Here is a 14599-nt window from a genome sequence, read left to right as displayed (position 1 = left end):
AATTATTTTGCAGAGGATAAGCCACCGAATCCGAACCTATGAAGGTAAGTAAAGGAAAGCGCGTGTCTACAACAGGCTTCACCCAGAATGACGTAATAAATTCCAGATTCCTCACGACCAAATCCAGGAGGATATGATGCACTATGCGCGTCTAATTTGTTCATGTCTGAGCTCACAACTCTCCGAATTATGTAACGCATCAATTCATCCCAGGACTTTTGTACTTTCGGGATTATGCAAGTTTGGAGTTATCAGAAAGGGGTTGAGAAAAAGGGTAAAAAAGGAGAGGCCAGTGTGAGTTTGACAAGAGGCCTATGTTTGGAGATGATTATCTCATCCTCAGCGAGTGAGCGAGAAGAAGAGAAAGCAGGTCCATTCCTGATGAGATGGGCCCGCCCTGCCACCGTTCATTCATATGGGCATTCTTCATCCCCTCAACCAAGACTGTGAGACACTAAGGCTCATCTTGTTCTTCACCCTCCCCTCACAGCTCCAGTCTCAGATTCACAACAGCCTTGCGCATTGGAACATCCAGCCAAGCGCGTGAGGTGCGAGTGAGGAGCAAGTAGTCTAGTTACGTGTTTGTTGCAATGGCGCTTCGATCGGCAGCGACACAGGCAGCTACCTTGTTGAGGCTGCGGGGCAGGCCTGCACTCACTCAGAGCATCTACGTCCCGCTGGCCAGACGCTTCTCCACCACCCAGGTTGCCTCCGACGGTACGTGGATTATATTATCTGCAATCTTTTCGTTGAGGTGCTTGTAACATGTTGAAGCATTGTTTGTGAACTAGAAAAGGCCATATGCACGAGGTAGTCATGCACTACAATGGGTGTACTGTCCTTGTAAGAAAGTGTCAGACTCGGCGCATTGAGCGGATCGTTCTTGCATGATATTTTATCTTGTTTTGGGTTTCCTAAGAACAGTCTCTTCACCACGCGTGACGTTAGAGGTACTTGCCCTTCACCTCGTACAAGGCTTTTCTAGGGGTTCCTCATCTTGCATTACGAGGATCGTAGATGATTTTCGCATTGTTGTTACAGAGGTCCGCGATGGTCTACATTACGCCGAGACTCACGAGTGGGTGAAGGTTGATGGTGACATTGGCACCATCGGCATTTCCGATCATGCCCAGGTATATGGTTACAGTACTTTATGGCAATGGCTCACAATCAGCTACTTCTAATTTGCCCAGGAACTCTTTGAGAGATAGGCATTGTCATTCTCACAAAGTTATGAAACTCGTGCCGTAGAAGTAATACTAACTCAAATTGTCAAACAGAAAGCCTTGGGAGATTTGGTTTTCATCGAGTTGCCCGAAGGAGGAAGCGCCGTCACTGCTAAGACGAGATTCGGTTTGGTAGAGAGTGTGAAAGCCGTGAGTGAGGTTTACAGCCCTGTATCTGGAGAGGTCGTGGAGACCAACAGCTCCCTCTCGGAAACTCCCGAGACAGTAAGTTTTGACATCCTACAAGTTCCAGAAGTGCCCAATTTTGATAATCTCTAGGAAATTCAATCTAAACACTGATACCCAGGAACTGAACTCTTCTCATCTACTTTGCTCGTGCTTGATAACAGTTCCCATTCTGACTAACACATGATTGTTTGGGCAGGTGAACAGCAGCCCCTATGACGAAGGCTGGCTCATCAAGGTGAAGTTGTCTGACAAGTCCGAGCTCGAGAACTTGATGAACAAGGAGAAGTATGCGGAACACCAGGACGGCCACTAGTTGAAATGTTGCATTGCATTTCACAGACCTGAATTGTCTGGTTGAACTCATTGTGTACAAAAGTCGGAGAATGCCTCATGTTCGTAAGAAGTGCAACGGAGGAGGAAGACTGTAGTTGGTTGATGAATCTATGTGATTCTTTTGAAGTAAAGAGTTTGCAAAATGACTTGTAAATTGGACATCTCTAACTATGTCTATGTGCATGTGATAAGGAGGGTTTGCCTTAAGATCCGGCCTGGTTAGAATGAAATCTATTTGGCTTGTCTCTCGTTCGTCCATCTTTGCATTCGTCGCCCAGTATTCCCAACCACTCAACTTGAGAGTGGCAACTGGGTCGCCTTATCCTTATTCGCGAACCGGAAATTCGACGTAAACAGTAATTACTTTTTCCTACGTGTTGGCCAGATTAGATATCAAGATGAGACACATTAATAGTATTACTTCTGTTTCCACAAACAAATCCTGACAGTACCGCTAGCGCATAAGTTGGAACGTTCATCCAGTATCTATCATCGTAAATTTTGTATTCCCGAAGATAGTACTTTTGAAATAATAGTGACCACTGTTCTAATCAATAATTTTCTGACATCTTGGGGATATTTGTACATAACCTTGAACACTGAACGTAGTGAACAATCCATCCTGCAAACACTACAACAATGTGCACATTAAATACATCCAATCAATCATACAATACCAATCAACACATACCTTTTCTGTTATACTAATAAAATCATGTGTATCATAATATTTCTTTTTTTCGGAAACATTCCCTTTCTTTGCTTCAGAACTTTCTCTTTTACAAAAAGAATATTTTCCATTACGGTTCGTCAGCTGTGCAACGTCGTTTCCAATTGACAATAGAGTATTTATTTCTTCACACTGATTATTGCCTGGCTTACCCCTCGGACGTAGTTGACAGAATGCTTCTCGTCATGTAGCTTGTTGTTTGCAGATTGTTGTGGTGTATATAGAAACATTTGCACTAGGGAACAAAACATGCTTTTTCTGCAATAACCTTAGTGATTTCAAATCCAACTGTCTTTCATCCAATCGAAGTTATAAAGGTTTTAGCTAAAAGTACACTTTATATTCTGTAAAGTGTTCATAAGTTGTAGTGGTATACAGTGGCGGAGACAGATATTGTAATTGCAATCTTCCTAAATGCCTTAATAACAGTAAATTGCAACGTTCACTCAGAGGTTGAGCGTTCGCACTAGACATGTCTAAATCCACCGCATACTTTTAGAATACTGTACAGAGAGTACACCTCTACTGCGATGCCATCACTTAACTTCATCGCGCTTCGCTTCAAATGCGAAGTGAATATAGCAGTCCCATTCCCCGTGCTCGTCTATGCAAAGAATCCTACGGGAGGATCTGCACCAAGTCAGCTCTATCACAATCCATCAGCATCAGGTCTTCGATCGAAGATCTGATGTTAAGAAATGTGGATAACGTAGCTTGACCTCATACTGGACTTCAGATGATCAGAACCATCCTGTACCTTCGAAGTGAAGATTAGGGCGGAAAATCCGTTAACCTGCGTAGATCTGCACAGAAAACCTATGTGAACCTTACGGGAAGCGGTGACACTTTGTTGCGAATACGTTGCGATCTTCGCACTGGAGTACGTTTCTTGAGCTCTTCTCTACCCTGGACAGGCTCACAAATGATTATTGGCACTGAGAATAGTTGAGAGGACAAGTGACACTCTGTAGGAGAATGTTTCTTGTCTAAGATACGTGTGATAACTGAAACTTCACGCCATGCTAAAGCTTAAAGGGATCACTGTGCGATTTCCAGGTCAAACGAAAACTTACGTCGTTTAGGGAAATGAGTTCAGTGGTGGTATAGCTTCCCAGATGTTCCCATTCTTCAGCTCCCATGCTAAGGGCACTTTCTGCCACAGAGTTCATCTCGCTCTCACCCCTTGTAGATGTGGAAATACCCGACTCGGAGGGTAACGTCGGAACATATGACGCCGTCTGGCGGTACGAGCTGGACATCATGTTACCACTGTTTATTGCAGGGTGCCATGTCGTGGTAGGCTTCTGCTGAAGCTTGTCAACTTTCGCTGACGGTTGGTAGAAGTTCGGGGAACTAGTGGCAGGTTGAGCCGCCCCGTATTTTGCAGAGAAGCCTTCCATGCCAATGTACCTGGGTGTCCGGATGCTTTTCAGTGGTGATGTAATGGCATCCAACTCCTCGCTGGCAGGAATGTAGGAGTCATAGACCGATCGTGTAGGTCGAGTAACAGGCTTACTTTCAGGCTTGAAGGCGGATGTTGTGGAAGGAAACAATTTTTTATCAGCTGCTATGGCAGTGAAAGCTTCAGCTTGAGTAACAGGAGTGACACCCGTGGCTGGCGGACTCTTGCGTGATTTTATGGCGAAGAGCATTGTAAAAGCTAGAGCCGCCACAAGAAAGCCAATGGTTGTGGTGTGAAGGTCAGCTTCCTCATGAATATCCACCTCAGGGACGATCGTGGTACTCCCAGGAGCGTCGCAGACAGCTTCAGAGGATTGAGTAGGTCCAATACTCGAATGAACTTCCTCCATCAAGCTCTGTGATAGGGTGGGCCCCTCGTCCACAAAAGACTCAATGTCTTCAGAATCTTTCACAACACCATGTTCTTCGGCAGGGTAGCCCATGCTGACGACATCCTCAGTTCCTTGCCAAGGTGATTCAACAGAAAGTTGGTCTGTTGATATGTCCTCGAGGACATGGGGCACGAGATCCTCTACTATGACGGGAGAGGTGTATGTTCCTGACACCTCTAGCGTTGATATCTTTTCCACAGACGGAGTGACTTCCTCCAAATTAGAATCAAGTTCTACTGGTTCCATAGAAACATCACACACTTGCTCCTGTAGATATAGATACGTTGTTCAGTTATAGAGTTCGCGCGTAATAGAACGATAGTTACTCTGTGCATTCAAATTTAGACGATTGTTGAAGATATGTACAATGTCAAACTACCAGTCAGCACAGTTGCTCAAAAATGAATGCGGGTGGCAATGAAGCAACCTGTGAAAAATAAAAAACTGTATGCAAGAATAAAGCCGAAAATCAGGAACGAAGGCGGTTTACATGGATCATTTGCGGTGGTCGCTTACCGTAGAATCGGCAGAATCAGTGTCATCGGAAGGCAACACGTTCTGAGCGTCGACCAGTACATCCAACTCGGCATTAGATTCCAATTGCAGAGCTTCGACTTCTAAATTTGTGGCAAGGATGCTTCGGCTGCTTTCAAGGTTTTCACTCGTCAACGAGTAGTCAGCCAATCCAGAGCCAAGTTCGTCAGAAAGAGGAACAGCCTCCAATCCCCGTTCTTCGACAACGTCCTCCGCAGACTCTGGATCGTCCGGCTGGACATTTAGCTCTGACAAGCTCTCGGCAGTTACCAAATCCGTCGCACCCTCACTAGGCATTAACTCCAAGATGACTTCATTGTCTTCGGGCTCTGCGACGCCCTCTGTATCGTGAAATGTCCTACCGTCTTTAATCACGGTATCAGAGGTGCCTGGAAAATTTAACAATCCAACAGTGAGTTGAAGTTTTCAACGCAGGACAGGACATCCATTGATATCCACATTGCACCTAATGTTGCCCAAAATGAAGCTCAATGCTTGCTGCTGGATATCAAACTCAGTAACGTCGCGTGCAGAATAAGAGGGGACGGCATGCACTGTTCAACATGCATGATAGCCTTTCAGTCATTTTGTCACTCTCGATGAAACAACCATTTTAGATCAACATTGAGCGTAGTGTTCGAAGAGAAGTTACCAGATGGTGCGGACTCGCTCGTCAGACTAGCAACGTCTAACAGAAGTTTCCCTTGTAATTCCTTATAGTGTTCGGTGACGCTCTTTAACTGATCCAAATCTTCCACGTCGTGTACGGGAAGTTCAGCATCCTGGGCGGAATCGTACCCAAAACTAGTGTGCCGAAACGCGTGGCCTTCAGGTTGAATCACATCAGGCTTGAAGGAGATCGAGAGAAACTTCAATCCAAAGTGCACCCCAGGATCGCAGGGAATTTTCTCATGATCTTTCCCCATTCCCAAGAAGCCGATGGATACAGGTATAATTGACGTTCTCACAGGGGAATTGCTGAAAGGAGTAACCGCAGACTTGACACGGAAGGCCTCTGGGATAAGACCTTGACTGCCAGAGACAAGGGCCATAAAGCCCATCACACAAGTCACCATGACGGCAAGGACAACAAATCTTATCAACCTCTCATACCAAGACTCCGAGGCAACAGCCTGTGCTTCCTCTTCTTCATCGTAGATAAATTCTACCTTCGCAGAACAGTGGTGCACCATTGCTGCCACAGGTGATTTGTGTTCTGATGCTGCTACAGGTGGTTTGCTGCCACAGGTAGCTTCCTGGATCAAAGGGGTAGACTCAACTATTTCCTTGGCATCTTCGATAGTGGTGGTCACCTCGACTGCCTCCTCAAGGGGCTTGCTATCTAACCCGTCGAACATGATGACGTTGGCGCTTGCATCGCACTGCTGCTCCACCTCAATGCACTTCTCAGGATTGGGATGGCTGACTTCGAGTGCCACAGTTTCCACAGACTCGTGGTGACCCTGGAACACATCCTCTTGGCCAGACTCTTCCACTTGATTTCCGACATCAGTCTCCGAGTAGACGGGGAAGTCCTCCGTACTGAGATCCTTCGCAGACTCTGTGGATTCGGGAGGGTTGATCGATTCATCAGCACAAGAACACTCCTCTTCCGGAGGACACTCAGGGAGGGAATCTGCCTCGCAGGAAGCCGCCACCTCCGCTCTTCCCAGATCTCCCTCTTTCTCACCTTTGTTTTCTTGCACCCTTTCGTCATTGAAGAGGGCAACTGGTGTGTGCATGCAGGTGTCAACAGTTACACCGGCAGTAAATGCAACTCCACCCCTGGTAAAATGCATTCCAGAGCTTGATTCATCGGTTTCCTTCAGAGATTCAAATACAGGACTATGCACACTTGGACTGGGACTGTGCGTGCTAGGATTCTCCCCTGCTGTGAACGCAACCCCACCTTTCGCAACTTGAATCACACTGTTGTCATGATAGAAGAGGGGGTTCACCCGCGGTGATCGACTGATGTTGAAAGGAACTTCGTCAAAGTGCTCCGCGCGAGTGACTTCGAGCGGGATGTGGGCAGGAATATTTTCATCCTGAAGAAATCTCTTCAAACGTTTCTGCAGTTCAGAGATCGACACTTCTTTTCTGCCAGAGTCTGTCGTAGACACCACCGTAGCCGGAGAGTTGTAGAACGCTGGCCGCTCTAGAAGCACTTTCTGATATTTTGGCGAGCCGACGTAAGGACGCTTGGGACTCCGAGGTGGAATCGAACCGAACGCTGTTCTAGGCGTCTTGATAGGAGTACCCACTCTCCTACCGTTGAAAGATGAAAACTCATCCCGGCGAGTTCCTTTCGTGGCACTCCCCTCTGATGCTTTGGTCGGAGTAGTAGGCTCCTTCACTTCGGACTGTGACTGCGTACTCCTTAGCTGTCCCCCTGTGCAGCACAAAATACGATGTCTTAAGAAAAATAGTTACCAGCCGAAAATTAGATTGATGCCACCACATATAATCCACTGCAAAACTGCGTAATTCTCGCAGAAACCACTACTGGCTACTCATAATGAGAAAGGAGGTAGCCATGACATCGCCAGGGGTTTGGTGAGATTGCAACACTCTGCCCAACATCCCTCTCCTTACCAAAAAGCGATTGTTGTGCAGCCGGTCTAACATTACCAGCTCCAGCAGCCGTACTACAACGTCTCGGAGACAAGTGCGATTTCGTCGCCTTCGCACGCTCTGCGAAAGGCGACTTATGTCCCGTGCCTCCATGGAATGACATCTTCACCCCCTTCCGCGCACAAATCTCACACCCGGTTCCCAGCTAACTAAACTCTTCTCACGCTCCTCTCCTCCTCACAGCCACCAGGCCATGGACAACTGAACTCTCACGAGGCAATTCTCCCCTCCCGACCTCCTCACATACCCGCACTCCGTGCGTCTCAAGTTGAGCCTCGGAAAATCCCGCAGACTCCGCAAACTCCTGAAACCCACCGACGCAAGCAAAGCGAATTTTGCACATAACAGACAACTCACAACGTATTCCCTCGAAGAATTCTCGAAGGATATTACCCAACGACCAAATTACTCAGCTTGAAGCTACACCCTGACGCTTCGTTTCAACTGAGGAAAACAACCCTATCAGATGGAAACCGAAGCACAGGTGTGATAGTGAAGAAGATGGCATTCGGCTACAGTTCGTTTCTCAAGTAATCGAAACAGGGAGGTTTTGAGCCCGAACGATGGGTTTTGAAGGAGGAATTCGTAGCAGCCTTGAACGGGGAATCCCAAGGATCGGAGGGAGAGAGCCGTTGGGACATGAAGCCGTTGGGGATCAAATCTCGCCGCCGATTTCTCCGATCGGACAGCAGTGGTTTCATCCTTCCTGAGCGTGTTCACACCGCTCCAACCGATTTCGTTTCCGATTACACGTGGCGGGTCTGGATCTGCGTGCCAGTTTAGTGACTGTTGCTGTTGAAAATTTCACCGAAAATTAGGACTGTCCTCGTATTGGGACTTTCTAAATTATGGGGTCAGTGTACCGCGTTGTCTAATTTAGGAAGCATGCTTTAACTCCCGTTGGGGGGATTAGAGGAACCGAAAACAATTATTAGTACACACTTTCCAAGATGTTCTAGACTCTAGGCAGTACTTAGAATGGACAGAGTCAAGTAACATGGATTTGTGATTTGAATGTAAAGGTGTTTTCAATCTGCAATGTAAGATCCAACACAAAGCTGGTTGCTTTCAGAGAAGCACAGAGCATCCGCTCATTTCATCCAAAACTTGTAATGTACAATTGAGGTAGTCCAGCAGCGTCCCATTGAGACCTCTGTGGCACGCGCATGGAACCTGTAATAAACAGGGATTACGGTTTAGCCTAAACCTGTCAAAAATAGTTGCCATTCGGCATGTGTAGATTAAACTTCGCATTCATCTATCGCAACCTCAAAGGTCTACATAATCATTCAACTCTCGCGTTTACTACCTGCATGAGGCTAGCTTCCAACAGTCTAGGTCTCACTCTCTGTATCAGTCCTACTGTGTGCAACGAAGCCCATGATAAGACTTTTTATGCAAGCTCCTCACACAAAAACATGGTGCTACTAATTTTAGAGGGACTGTACAGCCTCTTGCTGAGATACAAACAGTGAGCTCACAGAAAGGAAATGGACGTAAGTTTCATTTGCAGAGCGAAGAGGTCTTGTGTCGATGAAGAACGTTTACTGATCCCACAATGGCAGTCACAAGAGCGCGTTTTGATTGCTGTGCTCGACAAGTTCTGCTTGTCATTGTTCTAGTCGTGGCATGACAAAGGTGACTTGGATGTTAAGTACTGCGCCGTCGCTTGGCCCCTTTCTTTTGGACGCCTTTATTGGGTGTATTTCGCTTGGTAGTTGTACCGTTGGCGGAGATTGCCACATCCACCGTCTGCTTTTCCTCCTCGGGTTGCTCTTCTTTGATGGTCTGGTCTTCCTTGATAGTCTCTTCTTCCTTGGTGGTCTCGACAGAGGGAAGCTGAACTATTCTCGTCACAATACCGTACTCCATAGTGGCGCCTTGGCTGGTGTCAGGAAAGGCTTTTGCACTAATCAATGTTGGTATCCCACAAACTCCTTCCTCCACAGCACGTAACCTCAGGCTATTCAAAGCTTCCTTAGGATCAACGTCCACTATTTTGGTTTTCTCTGGAGGTGCCTTTCAAATGCAAATCACACATCATCCTTACTAGATTAGTCTCTCGAAGGGATTTAACGTTACACTTGATAATAATGATACAACAATTGAGCATGACGCTCATCTACCATGGCCAGAAACTAATAATTGTATCTTGCCTCTGAAAGGTTGTAATGTGGGAGTGACGACCACTTCACAGTCGTTGCTAATCAATTCGACATAACAAATAGTTGTCACGTACCTCAAACGACAACGTTTGAAAAATGTCGCCACTGGAACACATACAGCCCTCCGCAAAGTGCAATTTCAATGCAACATCCAGTTCTTTCAGCCGCATGGTCTCCCTATTTTCAAACTCAAGCTTATGTTAGATTTACACATATAGACTAATAATACAGGCACTACAGAATTAGCAAAATATAAGGTTGCATACTTCATAATTTAGGCACGGCAGCACAACTGTTTGATATAGAAAAAAATTCGGAATGAATTTACGAATCCAATGATGACACACCTGCGAACGAGGCATGGAGGTTTGGCGAACGCGGCTGGCTTGAACTCTGGCCTGTTTGGAAACATTACCTACATCGCAAACGTTTGTAATTAGATAACCGACCTAATGTAGACTGCATGTGGAGAACTCTTTAGATTTTAAATACATAAATAATCAGAGAATTATTTGTTCTGTTCAGCTTGTAGACCAAAATCTAAGCAGATATGTGTCTAATCATGTTCACAGCGAAGTCAGTGACTCCCTACCTTGATGTGGGTTTATTACCTGAAGCTGATACTGCACAACTACATAAAGAGAACATGTGATACTAGCTTCACAAAAGATCGAAAAGTTACCTCAATTGATTTGATAAAAGGTAAAGCCATTTTTTGCCCATGAATGCTTGAAATCCGAAAGTACCATTTCACACTCTTCTTCTCTGCAAATTTTCTTAGCTCCATAAATAACTTAATTGAAAGGCCTCCAGGCGAAAGGCAGGCTGAAAAATGTGCTCTAAACGACAAAGACAGCAATCCAAATACTAGTCGCAAACCAAGTTAACATTGACACTTAGCCATGTAATATTTAGAGCTCAAACAAAACAAGACAAAATACTCAGTGGATCCTCAGAATAAGTATCATGGATATTAGTGGATACAAGGGAAACAGTGAATGAACTGCAAAAGGTATGAAAAGCGAAGCCTTTACAAAGGATAAGAACAAGCTTTGGCTTCTTACTTGTCCAGTAATAGTAGTAGCTAAGTAGAATGCGGTCAATATGAACGTATGGTGGAATGGTCCGATGCAGGCGGCTCATTATTCCTGATATTACCTGGAGACCGCAATTTTTGCAGTAACTGCTGTCTTAAAATGAAGTACTAAACTCTAACTCAAGAACTGAAAAGGAGCTTGTCGCCATCCAAACACAAAGTGCGAGCAAGCATCAAGAAAGTACAAGAAATTCAAACGCACCTCATCAACCCGTCCTCGGACCAGCAAAGCTGCACTCTTGTCTTTTGGAGTTGCCTGGTCCATTTATCACAGATTAACGAATTTGGGCAGACACATCAGCAGAGAAATTTCTACGTACTTGTCTATCTTAAGAAACCTTTTCCAAACCGAGGGCAAAGAATTAGCGCCCATGTGAACGACCCAAACGCTACTCCATTCCTTGGAAGTGAAACTAAAGTATGCTTCCGCCTAAATTTCAAAGATTTCTAAAATACCTGCAGATTGACAATAACCATTTTACCACCTGCTCGCACAGTTTTCAAAGGAAGATTACACGCAGGGGTGATCTGCAAGCTGCGAAAGCGATATAATAAATGAGGCCTGTAGCATCCAGAGTCTTTATTTTATGCAAACCAGAAAATGTAATGCAAAGAATACGACAATGAACGTTCAGGGAGAGAAATATAGTCAGCAAGAGAGAGAAAGAGAAAGAGGGAGAGGGAGGGAGTGGAGATAACCAAAGTAATAGATACCTTGTGCCAAGACACAACACCAAGTCAGCCTTCTTTGTATGCTTTTCTGCCGCCCTCAATTCAGCAGGAGGCAGCGCATCCTGACAAATGAAAGGAGTATTGACGTCAGTTCTATTAACTACACCATGCAATACTTTAGCCTACTCCAAAGCATAAGAACTCGGACTTATCACAAAGTCCCATTTGACAGTAAAGGGTCCGCAGTTACATACAAAGCAGACATATAATCTACAAGCAAATATTTTCTTACTGTTAATATGCACAATTCTAGTGAGCTTCGATAAATTCAAACCACCTAATACATCATGATACATAAGAACCTCGAAGATGCGGGTAAAAAAATTTATTCAAGCCATACCTCCCAGTCTACAATTGTATCAACGAGTTTCCCTCCACAATCGTGTTCCGTACAGCGGCGCCCAGTTGGTTTACATCCTAGAGTTTCCACCTCGAAGTCTCGAAAATACCTGTCAAAAAGGTTCCAAGGGCTATCACAACCGTAACAATGTTCGAGGAAACCATAACGTTGTTCAGAAATCTTTGTATCTGTATTTGCAGCTAAGGCCCTGTATAAAGAGGCAATCAAGAAGGTGAATTGAGATGTTTAAAGCCATCACAACTCACAGATTCGCAGAACTAAAAGCTCATATTTGCTTAACCTAGAAATTCGCACACGAATGACCAAATTGATCAACTATATCACAATATGAAGCACTGAAGGTACAGGATTGTTGCTAATACAGATCTTCGTAACCTCACTAAATAATCCACACAGGATTCATTGAATGCTCCATATTCATGGTCAAGCAACATATAAGCAGCCGTAGTACGGTACATACGTATCCAATCCAGAAAATAGCGCAGTAGAAACACTGGGACACACCGTAGAACAAACTTTTGAAACCAATTTATTGTACAGAAAGAAGCCCGTAATGCGAGAAATCTTACTCTTTGTCGCAGGAAGAACATATTTCGCGAAAGCAGTTGCCGTGAAGCTCAGCCAATTGCGACCTCGGAATTCCAGATCGTAAATGTAACCCATCTATATTCTGCTTCAAAATAGACGGAAACACCACGACCACTTTAGGTGCCAAATTTGCAAAACATACAAGACTCATCATCTCGACAACTAATAATGTTGGCTGAATTGCTCAAAATAGTATCAAAAATTCTGAATATTTGCACTTAAATCAAAAAGTAGTTCGGAAATTAGACGAAAATTCTGGGCAGTCCTTTATTGAAAACCGGCTTCTTGTACACCAACGTAAGCCCGACCAGCAAGCACCATGACAACGGGCAACTAAACGATGTAAAGAAGTGGCGAAACTCAAACAAAAAACTTAGCGGAATTTCAACCCAGAACTCAAGTCACTCATAGGCAAGAATCAGTATATCACCTGGCTAATAATGAACTTGAGTATTCCAGCTTGCTGAAGCTCAAAAAGAGCCATATGAGTAACGCCTGGTCGAGCCTGATCGAAGGGCATCTCAATTTTCGGCATGGGCTTTCCTTCATGCTGCAAAAAGAAAATATCAATTTGAATATGGAATGAGCATCAACGAGAGGTCTAGAATCCAACCAAATATTCACATATACACTCTTTCTTAACATCAATATAAAAGAATCACTGTCATGCCCTATAGTTGTTGGACAGATGCCCTAAAATACAAGTCTCACTATATGGCCTCACACCTCCGCTAAGATGCAGTTTCTTTCATAAAAATTAAGGATGATGTGTAACCTGCAAAGTCCAGATGCCTTTAGGGCCCCGGAAATCGGGGATTCCACAGGAGGTCGAAATGCCGGCTCCAGTGAACGCTACCAAATGACGACTCTGCAAATTACATACTTCTTAAATAGCTCGTACTACCCTAAAGAAGAAAATGGCATAGTTTCTGAGAAATCATCAGCTTCTACTCGTCGCGACACGAGCCGTTCCACAAACGGAAGGATAGACAAGGAAATGTTCCAAAACTGGATGTTCGGGAGAGACTTTCTGAAATGAGTGGAAGGGAACCAACCTCCGATATAAGTTGGGCCAGCTTATCGATCTTCATGTTCACAAATCCCACAAAACAAGCAATCAGAACCACGCATTAACCGTCCAGAAGGAGTTCATGAATACAAAAGAAACCCATTTGTCCCCACATCTGCTAACATGAAAAATGACATGTGCGATGGAGATCTATGCACAAGACGCAGCTTCCTCAATTGACAGACACAGAAGCCCACAGCACGTAGCTATTCCTTCCTTCAGTGTCAAACGTACAGAGGATTTCCAAGAAAAAGCCAAAGCACCATGGAATGCAGCGCTGGGAGATGCAGAACCTAGCACCACACACAGAAAACAACACCATGGAAAAACCGTGATGTTGCACAAAGCATTAAAAACTTCAGTTTACCTTGGATTGAAGATCTTCGGCTGGGTCATAGAGCTCTGGCATTCCCACTGTACCAACATCAGCCCTATACGACAACTTCTCGGCATATCCAAGCGAAGACATCTTCTCTCTTTAGACCCCGGAGCCTTTCTTCTTGATCACCGAGCTCCCATTCGGTGCCCACAACCGACTCTGCAACCCAATCAAGACACAAACCATGTCACAAAACAAGGACTCGATCAAACGACCACGCAAACCACATATCACCTCAAGCACCAATTCATTTGGCAGCATCATTGCAGCATCCAGAAAAGAATCCCCAACATTGGACCAATGTCAAAACTCATATCCCCGCACATCCAGAATTCTATGCTCCACAGCCACACACATCCCTACGTCCTCTCTCCCACCACGAAGCACCAAAACAGCCCATCCCTCCCGCTCCTCCGAGGCTCTCCGGTTACCATACCTTCAAGCTCCCCATCTGCACAGCACCAAACTGGGACCAAAAACACACTCAGAAAAAGAGAGATACGTGGTCACCTGATGAGCAAAAGTACCGCGACCCAGTTATATGTGCCGGTAGGGTTGGGCGGTCATGCAACATACCACGCTCCCAGCAGCAGCAGCAAATGGAGCAAAGCACAAAAGGAGCTCTTATGTCACAAGAAACAAAAGCATCAATATAAAAACAAACCAGGGCCTTACTTCCCTCCCTCCCACTCTACCTCCTTCCTTCCTTC

General features: G+C 45.1%; 3 protein-coding genes across 7 annotated transcripts; 1 reads left to right on the top strand and 2 right to left on the bottom strand.

Annotated features, from left to right (window-relative positions):
* The first annotated feature begins 452 nt into the window (after positions 1-452).
* LOC112272785 (uncharacterized) lies at positions 453-1902 on the top strand. The gene is made up of 4 exons (XM_024500895.3): positions 453-717; positions 1042-1133; positions 1281-1451; positions 1612-1902. The coding sequence occupies exons 1-4, from the start codon at positions 591-593 to the stop codon at positions 1726-1728; spliced, it is 507 nt and encodes a 168-aa protein (XP_024356663.1). The 5' UTR covers positions 453-590; the 3' UTR covers positions 1729-1902.
* Positions 1903-2796: 894 nt separating this feature from the next.
* Positions 2797-7631, bottom strand: LOC112272781 (uncharacterized). 2 transcript variants are annotated; one of them, XM_024500885.2, is made up of 5 exons: positions 7497-7631; positions 5518-7257; positions 4848-5254; positions 3552-4598; positions 2797-3384 (listed from the first exon to the last, which is right to left on the bottom strand). In XM_024500885.2, the coding sequence occupies exons 1-5, from the start codon at positions 7600-7602 to the stop codon at positions 3295-3297; spliced, it is 3390 nt and encodes a 1129-aa protein (XP_024356653.1). In that variant the 5' UTR covers positions 7603-7631; the 3' UTR covers positions 2797-3294. The 2 variants fall into 2 exon arrangements, with proteins under 2 accessions (XP_024356653.1, XP_024356652.1); XM_024500884.3 differs by having other exon boundaries at positions 7461-7602.
* A 934-nt stretch (positions 7632-8565) lies between these two features.
* LOC112272784 (NAD-dependent protein deacetylase SRT1) lies at positions 8566-14599 on the bottom strand. 4 transcript variants are annotated; one of them, XM_090244912.1, is made up of 16 exons: positions 14585-14599; positions 14326-14355; positions 13878-14048; positions 13497-13526; positions 13217-13309; positions 12872-12991; positions 12423-12523; positions 11833-11941; positions 11475-11554; positions 11217-11295; positions 10963-11016; positions 10729-10822; positions 10347-10429; positions 10012-10079; positions 9739-9841; positions 8566-9518 (listed from the first exon to the last, which is right to left on the bottom strand). In XM_090244912.1, exons 3-16 carry the CDS (start codon positions 13977-13979, stop codon positions 9150-9152), a joined length of 1485 nt encoding a protein of 494 aa, XP_090101038.1. In that variant the 5' UTR covers positions 13980-14048; positions 14326-14355; positions 14585-14599; the 3' UTR covers positions 8566-9149. The 4 variants fall into 4 exon arrangements, with proteins under 4 accessions (XP_090101038.1, XP_024356660.1, XP_024356657.1 ...); XM_024500892.3 differs by lacking the exon at positions 14585-14599 and adding an exon at positions 14466-14539; XM_024500889.3 differs by lacking the exons at positions 14326-14355; positions 14585-14599 and adding an exon at positions 14400-14558.

The sequence above is a fragment of the Physcomitrium patens genome, chromosome 19, assembly GCF_059467195.1.
Source record: "Physcomitrium patens ecotype Gransden chromosome 19, ASM5946719v1, whole genome shotgun sequence".
NCBI classification, from domain to species: Eukaryota; Viridiplantae; Streptophyta; class Bryopsida; order Funariales; family Funariaceae; genus Physcomitrium; species Physcomitrium patens.
The sequence above is the reverse complement of the archived record's forward strand: the minus strand, read 5'-3'. Positions and strand labels throughout refer to the sequence as shown.